Genomic DNA, 9,452 nt, shown 5'->3' with positions numbered 1-9,452 from the left:
GAAGAGCATTTAGGGAGGAGACGAGAGGAAAGAGGAGACGAGATGGCCTTCAAATCACATTATCTCCATGTCTGTATTTCATCTCCACATAAAAGCTAACATTCTCATCCCCTGTCCAGAGTCAGAGCAGGATCCGGCCTGATGCCGGCACCCCTGCTGATCCACACCGAGCATGACATCAGACCACTGCTAATATGACACGGTGGTAACGCGATACCTCCAGTAATCTTCTTTGGGATGGGTGTTAGTGAGAATGAAACTTATGACACATTCAGAGGGAAACTGCTGACATCAAAGAGTAGTAGAACTAGGCCACGAAATGCAGTGCGGGTTTGGCTGGAGCTCATTATAAACCAACACACGCTTTAATGGTAATAATGGAACAAGCCAAATATTGCACTTAAGAATATCAGACTGAAAAGACTGAAAATGAAAAGATGCAAAGTATTGGATTTAAGGGATTCGTAAAGTTTTTTAGAATATGGATGGAAGATATCAGCATCTCTTTATTGAGCAAATTTGTCTTTAAATGTGCAAAAAAATTGATTTGACATCATACGCTTTAAAGATAGTAGTGTTGGTGTGAAAATCCTAATCACTCCAACAGGGCCTCATTTGTGCGTAAATGAAGGTTGGTGTCCAAAACCTTCTCTTCTTTTACCTTTTTTTTCCCCAGCGCCCTTCCAGCCTCTTGTCCTAATTTTCCTCTCCAATTACCCTTCCTCATGTTGTCCATTCCTGTCTCATTTGTTGTGAACTGACCTGAAAGTCTGAAAACCCAAGACACCACATAATAAAATAATAATGAATGAATTGAAAAACAAAATGAAATTCTAGGGTAATTTTCCTATTGTACTTGAAAGGGGACCTATTATGAAAAACACGTTTTCTCTTGCTTTAACATATATAAAGTGGTCTCCCCTCAGCCTGCCAACTCAGAGAAGGAGGAAAGCAACCAAATTCTGCAGTGTCTGTACAGCCGCCCGGATGAGCCGTCCAGTGTGATGTGGATCTACGAGCCGTTCAGATTCTGCGCCCGTTGTTACGTAACGACGGGAGCGATTTACATCGGTTGGCCTCTGATGCGTGAAACCACGCCCACAACTAACTCCGCCGGCCGGAGCTTCCGCCATTTTTTCATAGAGGTGTATCGCGTCATTCAGGCAGCCAATCAGCACAGAGCCTCATTATCATAGCCCCGCCCACTCAGAATCCCGCATAGATAATGAGGTTAGAAACAGGGAAGATACAGACATGGCTTAGAGACTGAATTTCTAATTTATTTAGCAAAAACAATCAAAAGCTTGTTTTTAAGACATTCAAGGCCTGTTTAAAATAGGTATTAGATGCCATAAAAGGTCCCCTTTCATTTTCTTGTAAAAACGTCCGTTCTTCACTTTAAAACTTTTGGGGGTTTTCAAGACCAAGAGGCAACAACAGCAATAACTAATGGTGGCAAGTGTCAGCAACAAAGCAGCCCCCCCCCCCCCCCCCCCCCCCACAAACACACACACACGCACATCTATAAATATATAGATATAAATATGCAAACTAAATTACAACATTACTCACTGGAAAACCACACACCTACTTAATACAAATTTTAAAATGACGCCGTAACTCTGAAACACACAGGTGTAGGAACACTGAGTTCTGTTTGGGGATAAAAAACAAAACAAAAAAAGGCATAAAACTTGAGAAACGAAAGAGAAAGACAGGCCTCCAGCTAATGGTCCAACCCGTAAAGTCCCCTGAGTCCCGCTGACGCCGCAAGTATAAATAAATATAAATATAAAGGAGGCCTGTCCCTTTAAGAGCCGTGACGCAGGAGGAAAGTGAAAGAGTCTGCTCTGAAACAACTGACAAGTCTGCTCTCCTGACCGACACAAAGCTCACGTAAGTGGCCGAAGCGGAGTCAAACTTCTCTGGAACTCAGCTATAAGTCGTTGTTTGTGTTTGTAGCGTATTAACTCTCTGTGAGCAGAAACGCTGCCGGTGGCGGAGCTTTGATCAGTGTTTCATGAACTGAACTGACCACAGCGAGCTGACCTCGCGAGACTGATTAGTTAGAGAAGTTAACACATTTATTATCTTCACTATTTTATTTAATGGCGTTGAATTTCAGGGTTTCGGGAAACATACAAATGAATTGTTTTTAACATTTTGAATTATCGGTATGAGTTATTTGTTGAACGGTGTCTTCATCAGAAAAGGTTTCATTTAAACAAAATAGATGAATCTAATAGACGGATTGTTTCAGTGAAAACGTGTAATTAATGTTACTTTAAATAAAATATTATACTATATCTAATTTGTTGGTGTAAGCTCAAGCTCATTGTTTATGATTGTGACTTAGATGAAAATCAAACCATATTTTATGGAAATTAATTCAAAAAACCTGTTGGTTACACACACACACACACACACACACACACACACACACACACACACACACACACACACACATATATACAGGACTGTCTCAGAAAATTAGAATATTGTGATAAAGTTCTTTATTTTCTGTAATGCAATTAAAAAAACAAAAATGTTAATATTGCTGATTATGGCTTACAGTTTGAGATTAATATTCCCAGAATATTGTAATTTTTTGAGATAGGATATTTGAGTTTTCCTAAGCTGTAAGCCATGATCAGCAATATTAATAATTATATATTTATATTATAGTTATATTAATAATAATATAAAATAATAAAAGGCTTGCAATATTTCAGTTGATTTGTAATGAATCCAGAATGTATGACATTTTTGTTTTTTTAATTGCATTACAGAAAATAAAGAACTTTATCACAATATTCTAATTTTCTGAGACAGTCCTGTATGTACACACTTTTGAAAAATAGTTTCAAAAATAGTTTTACAGCTATGTGCTCCCTTCTTCTGAGGTCCGTTATAATGTGAGGTTTGCTGGAGATAAAGATGGGGAGGCTGGATGGTTCTATCTGGGTCTGTGAGGTCACAGTACCCTGTCACTGTGAACAGCTCACTACAATTAAAATGTTCAGGTAACTCCAAACAAAGTGACAACGTTGTGTTATGTTGAGGTTTTTGAGTCACTTTAGACACCAGAGTAAATATTTGTATACATAGAAAATATGTAATTCTTTTTAAACTATCCCCTTTAAGAGACACAGTATAGCAGCTCCCTCTCAACCATATCTTTACACCTCGGTTGACAGCAGCTGGTTTTAGGGGTGTAGCCAGTAGGAATGGGCGATATTTTACCGTTCACGATAAACCGTCAAAAAAATTCCCCATGGTAAGAATTTGTCATTTTGCGGTAAAAACAATAAATTCCTGTTGATGACGTTTTTGTGTAAAGTCTGATTTATGGTTCTGTGTTAAATCCACGCACAATGTATGTGAAGGAAGGAAGGAAGGAAGGAAGGAAGGAAGGAAGGAAGGAAGGAAGGAAGGAAGGAAGGAAGGAAGGAAGGAAGGAAGGAAGGAAGGAAGGAAGGAAGGAAGGAAGGAAGGAAGGAAGGAATGAGCCAGAAAGAAAGAAAGAAAGAAAGAAAGAAAGAAAGAAAGAAAGAAAGATTCCCATTTTTTTTTGTAACGAACATGGCGGATCTAAGAGCGAGATAGATTTATAGTTACAAAGGTGGAGTTGAATTGGTATTTTTTTTGTCGTTATTGGGATAAATGCCAGAAATGATCGGGATACATTTTTTAGTCCATACCGCCCATCTCTAGTAGCCAGCCAATTCACTTCATCCCGTCTTTCCAGGTGGAGTCATTTTTTTTTAACACTATCATAGGTGTATGTATACCGTAATTTCCAGACTATTGAGCGCCCCTGAATATGAGCCACACCCACTAATTTAAAAAAGAAAACAGATTTTGTACATATATAAGCGGCACATGTCTGTAAGCCGCAGGTGTCCACAAGGCTAAATGTATTAGCGGCATGAAGCTCGTTAGCCCATGAAAATCCATAAATTAGCCACATCATTGGTAAAGCCACAGAGTTCAAAGATGTAGCGGCTTATAGTCCGGAAAGTACACACACACATTTAGTATAAACTTTTCTTCCAAAGTCTAGGCAACTTTGTTTTAAGTCTTGCATATTTTAATTTAGACAGTAAATATAAATACTAATAATAATATGACTAATGCTTTTAATCAAGTTAATTTAATCCTAGTAAGAGCCGTTTAAGTGTTTCTGCTTCTGAACTGGTTCTGGTCTAAGTTTTCGTTCCTCTAAAACGGAACGGTTCTTTGGTCTTGTGCTGATTCAGACACTAACTTCAGCCTTGTGTCCTCTGATCTTGTGGTGATTCAGAAAGTAACTTCAGTGTTAGCACAGATCGCTCCTGCTTCTTATCAAAGTGTGACAGTTAAACTCACCAAAAGGCTCAAAGAAAGGTCATACGGATCTGATATTACTCGTTTAAGCATCTCTTTTAAATCTCTTACTACCGATCTGTGAACTGAAACTTATCTTATAAAGTCTCTGACTCACACAAAGGAGAAAAAAAAAAAAAAGGGTAAATCAGCATGGCACCCTAGAGTTTATGGTTTTAATCAGATCTCTGATAGGCAGCTAGAGTTCTTAGCAACCAATATCCCACCATGAGAGGTTCATTGGGTTAATTGTTATAGACATTGTTTTAATTATTAAAAACAAAAAATCAGAATTTATTCTGAAAATGCGCATCCATGATGCAGCGGTTTAAAAAAAGAATATGTACATTTTATTTATTTATTTATTTATATATATATATATATATATATATATATATATATATATATATATATATATATATATATATATATATATACATGTGGAGTTCTTATTTAGATGAAAATTCCTCATAATTTTAAGTAGCCTTGAAAACAGTTTAACTTTGTGAACAATGCTCCAGAACTGCTACTAAATTGATTAATTGGTGTCATTATTTTTTGCAGCTTCCGGAGACCTGACCATCGATGTAAGCCGTGTGGGTTTAGAAATGGCAACCAACAGTCTGTTGTCTGAGGAGCAGTTTCTGTGTCCCATCTGTCTGGATGTTTTCAAGCGACCCGTTTCCACTCCGTGTGGACACAACTTCTGCATGGTCTGTCTCACGTGCTACTGGGACGATGCACGAGTCTGCCAGTGTCCCGTCTGTAAGGAACAATTTCAAAGGAGGCCCGATCTCAAGGTCAACACTTTCATTTCAGAGATGGCGTCACAGTTCATGTCACTAAACGTGACGAACGCTGAGAATGAATTTGCAGATCAGCAGCAGGGGAACTGTGGCGATGTGGTGCTGTGTGACATCTGCACTGAGACCCAGAGAGAGGCTGCCAAATCCTGCCTGGAGTGTCTCAGCTCGTACTGCAACGATCACCTGGAGCCTCATCACCGAGCTTCTGGACTGAGGAGACACACTTTGGTCGGACCGGTGCCAAACTTGGAGGACAGGGTCTGCAAGAGGCACAACAGGCTTCTGATACTGTTCTGCAGAGATGACAGCGCCCTCCTGTGTAACATCTGCGCCAGCTCCAACCACATCAACCACGACGTGATTCCCATACAGCAGGCTTATGACGAGACAAAGGATCTGTTGGAGAAAAGCGAGGTCCAAGTGCAGCGTATGATCCAAGAAAGGACTAGTAAGGTGCAAAACACGAGAGACTCGGTGGTGGAAAGCAAGACGGGAACTGAAGGACTGGTGGCAAGCAGCATTCAAGACTTAGAAGACGTGGTGCTTGAGATTAACAGGATCCAGGTGGAGCTCATCACGGCGGTGGAGGAGAAGCAAAAGTCAGCAGAGGAAGAAGCAGAGGGGTTCATTGGAGTTATGACACTGGAGATCAGTGAGCTGCAGGCGACGGCGGTGAAGCTGAGGGAGCTAAAACAGACCAAAGACTGGCTGGGTTTCCTGCAGAACCCATCCCTGCTGCCTTACACCATGGACCTGTCAGCGTTCAACTTCAACACTCTTCTGGGGACAGAGCCCATGCGGACATTTTTGACAAATTCATTTTCTCAGCTGCGAGCGTTGCTGAGTAAAATCAGTTCAGAAATTAGTCACTTCTCCGGCAGCTCAGACATGTCAGACGAAGCCAAGCTCAGATACATGCAGCAGTATGAGGTGAACGTCACGCTGGATGCCGAGACGGCTCACCCCATGCTCAGCTTGTCTCCTGATGGGAAACAAGTGAGTTACACTCAGGGTTCGAGCAGAAACGTGGCCCTGAGACCCGGCATGTTCAATGAGCATCTGGCCGTCCTGGGACGGACGGGCTTCTCGTCCTGTAAGTTTTACTTTGAGGTTTACGTGGGACAGAAGACGGAGTGGTGTCTGGGCGTGGCCACAGCGTCCATCCAGAGGACTGGGGCTGTCGCTCGCTCCTCTTTCTGTGGACTGTGGGCTCTCTGGTTACTGAAGGATAAGCTGGAAACCTTCAGCTCCCCGGGCGTGGTGGTGCACCTGGGGAGGGTGGAGCGCATCGGAGTGTTTGTGGATTACGACGGCGGTCAGATATCGTTCTACGATGTCGGTAGCGCAGCGCCAATCTACTCTTTCAATGAGTGTTTGTTCACTGAGGAGCTCTATCCTTACTTTAACCCTTGCGATAACGAGTACGGTTCAAATCTGGACCCACTGATTATTGTTCCTGTTTCTATTACTGCTTAAGCAGAAGATTACCAATTAAATTATCCCAATCTTTTTATTAATTAATTAATTCATTTATTTACCGTTTGTTTTTTTGGGCAACACAAACATTTTTTTTGAATTGATGTGGATGAACAGTGGCATCAAGATTGTGTTAGTTGCATTGATACCGGGGTACTTTTGCAGGGTTCTTTCTTTACTGATGAACAACCGTGTTGCAAAAGAAACTGCAAATAAATTTACCTTCATGAAGGTCAAATTCAGTATTGGATTTACATTAGATTTCTAACCCTTGGCAGTGTTACCACACTGGACCATGTGACACAGATATGGATCAGTCATCCAACTTTAACACAAATTGTGTCAACTAGATGACTTTGCAGTAAGTCTAGAAATATTTATTTTATTTTAAACTACCCTATGACAAGTTCTCACATCTCATAAGCTGTTTTGCAAGGACTGGGGATCCTGCGAGGTCACTTTTTACACATCTATAACAAAGTTCATGCAGATTCCTGTGTCACGCACACAGTTTACATGAGACAAGACTTAAGACCAGCAATAATATAAAGCATGTTTGATTCTGTTAGAACACCAGGACGTGAAAGAGACTGCCTCTGGTTTTGGTTGTCTCAACTTATAACGGCACGGCAGCGTCACATTAACACTCAGCCGGTGGTGAATTTCATGTGTCTTCTTCAAACCAGAATCACATTTCTTCGTGTTCGCTACACAAATTAGCCCGTATACGTATACACTCTTGGAGGAGATGGTGATGGTGGCAGGCTTCCCACTTCTTTATGAGCCTGCTTATCCCGACACCCAGCGCAGAAATTAAGCTTGGAGAAAGTTGGCAGACTTTTATTTATTACGGTCATCTGATTAGGTTTAGCAGAGCGGAAATAAACTGAGGATGTGGCTGTAACCTCAAAGTTTGAAGTACACGCTTCTAAATGAGAAAACGGGGGAAGAGCTTTGTCTGCAGGAGGAACTGCTGGTGGTACGGTGGCGGTGGAGCAACACATAGGGGAACTATCTTATATCAAGAGTTCTGATCATGTCAAAGCCAAATGTTATTATTATGTTGACAGACAAAGCCTTCTTGTCTGTTTAAAAGGAGTTGATTTTCTTCCTGTGCCTCAATAAGACTCTTTTAAGCAGCGTTACTGTCACTAACGACTCAGACATTGTGGTGTGTTTAGTTGACGTACCAGAAACACCTTTACTGTTTGTTTTTTTGTTGTTTTTTTTTACAATCGTTGTAGATTGGCATGTGTTGTACTCCTTTCAATGTGTTGGTAATGGTTCATGGTGCAGCTTTCCTTTAACGAGTCCAGACATCCCAGACTACAGAATTTCTCCTTTCCTTTGGGACTTTAAGTTTCATCTGTGATTTCATGTCTAACAGTGACATTTCTATGAAGATTACAGTGAAACGTTATTCATCTCTTACTTCCAGGTGTCTGGCCTTGGCGTATTTTTGATAAGTTGGTGTGACTAGTGCGCGATGAGGACACTACCTTTCTTTGGTGAGCATGACTGACATCTTGATTAGAAATCCAGCCATCTGCTGAGTTTTCAAAGTTTGTCATGCATGGATGTCATCCGTGCTGAATGGGGTTACAAGCTCAAGTGTATTAGATGGTGAAACTGGTTGTTCTGGCTCTCATAACCAAGTCTAGTTTAGCTTCCCTCATTGTCTAAACTATAAGCGCTGCGACTGCTGTCCACTGAAAGTAAAACACTAACTACTTATAGTTACTTCACACAACCCAATTTTAGAAAGAATAATGGTTGTGGAAAAACCCCTTCCAAGCAACATGTGCTTCAGATAAAGTGCTTCCTCCCCAACTTTAGTACCCAGTAGGTCTGCTCCTTTGTTAAATGTAATTATAGTACTTCCTTTTAGTGCTGAGACCTGGAGGTAAAGGCTCTAAAGCAGTGTGAAGCTTATGACGGCATGCAGGTGTGAGGAATGTAAAAGACTTTCTTCAAGTTCAGGGTGATCCCTTTAGCATGGTATGTGCAGAATTTGAAGGCCAAGTTAACTTTGAGTGGTTTGCTAATGTCCTGCTGCTGTCGTAGGGGTTACAGTTGTCATGTGGGGGTGTAATCAGTCCCTGGTTGCCATGGCATGCTGTTTCTCAGAGCTGCTGTACAAATTGGCAGTGAGTGAGGCCATTAGCAGGACATTATAATTATTTTATTAAATTATTTCACATGATGCAAGACGAGATATAAAAGAACAGATGATTAAGTGTAGTAAGTCAGTGGTGTGGTTTTGTACAAGTGTTTATAACTCGTCCATTAAATAATAGCTATGAACAAAACAAAATGAAGATAAAGACATAATTACAAGTACATAAATGTTCTTTACATAGTAAAAGTAACAGTTATGAGTTCATTCGTGATAGTAATTGAGATTTAATGCCCGATACCAGGCTCCAGTCGGAAGAGTAACGCTGGCCATCTGCAAAATATCTTTAGGTACTGATTGTTAACGTGGCATCCATGTCAATAGAACTAGAGTTAGATTTAGCTGTCTTTTGTTTTAATGCAACTCTGAAGTGTCAGCCGGTTCATGTGGGTGTGTAAAATGTTTGTGTTTCACAGAAGTGACATTGTAAAACAGTCAGTTTATTACTTTTTTATCTCAGATTTATGACTTTGCTCATCTGATTCCTTTCTGAACTTTGTTGTAAAAATGTTAAAGTGCCACAAGAAGTCAGATGTCAAAGCTGAGAGAAATAGATATGATTAAAACTATGGATTTTTTTGAGAATGCCTTTTATGTTGAAAGTGGGTTAATGATGCAAACTGTATCTT

At 40.6% G+C, this 9,452-nt stretch overlaps 3 protein-coding genes across 3 annotated transcripts in view; 1 reads left to right on the top strand and 2 right to left on the bottom strand.

Moving 5' to 3' along the window:
• polr3e (polymerase (RNA) III (DNA directed) polypeptide E) overlaps nt 1-9,452 on the bottom strand; it is a 164,284-nt gene that overhangs the window by 104,500 nt on the left and 50,332 nt on the right. The gene's annotated exons all lie outside the window — the stretch shown is intronic.
• si:ch73-127m5.1 (neurotrypsin) overlaps nt 1-9,452 on the bottom strand; it is a 40,211-nt gene that overhangs the window by 17,824 nt on the left and 12,935 nt on the right. The window lies entirely within an intron of this gene.
• LOC133419588 (E3 ubiquitin-protein ligase TRIM39-like) lies at nt 1,824-7,858 on the top strand. The gene is made up of 2 exons (XM_061708841.1): nt 1,824-1,896; nt 4,930-7,858. Exon 2 carries the CDS (start codon nt 4,974-4,976, stop codon nt 6,645-6,647), a length of 1,674 nt encoding a protein of 557 aa, XP_061564825.1. The 5' UTR covers nt 1,824-1,896; nt 4,930-4,973; the 3' UTR covers nt 6,648-7,858.

This window comes from Cololabis saira, chromosome 19 (genome assembly GCF_033807715.1).
Source record: "Cololabis saira isolate AMF1-May2022 chromosome 19, fColSai1.1, whole genome shotgun sequence".
Taxonomy (NCBI): Eukaryota; Metazoa; Chordata; class Actinopteri; order Beloniformes; family Belonidae; genus Cololabis; species Cololabis saira.
Note: the sequence above shows the minus strand (reverse complement) of the source record. Positions and strands in the feature narration are given on the sequence as shown.

Coding starts and splice junctions, on each gene's coding strand:
- LOC133419588 (XM_061708841.1), top strand. CDS start 4,974: ATGGCAACCAACAGTCTGTTGTCTGAGGAGCAGTTTCTGTGTCCCATC.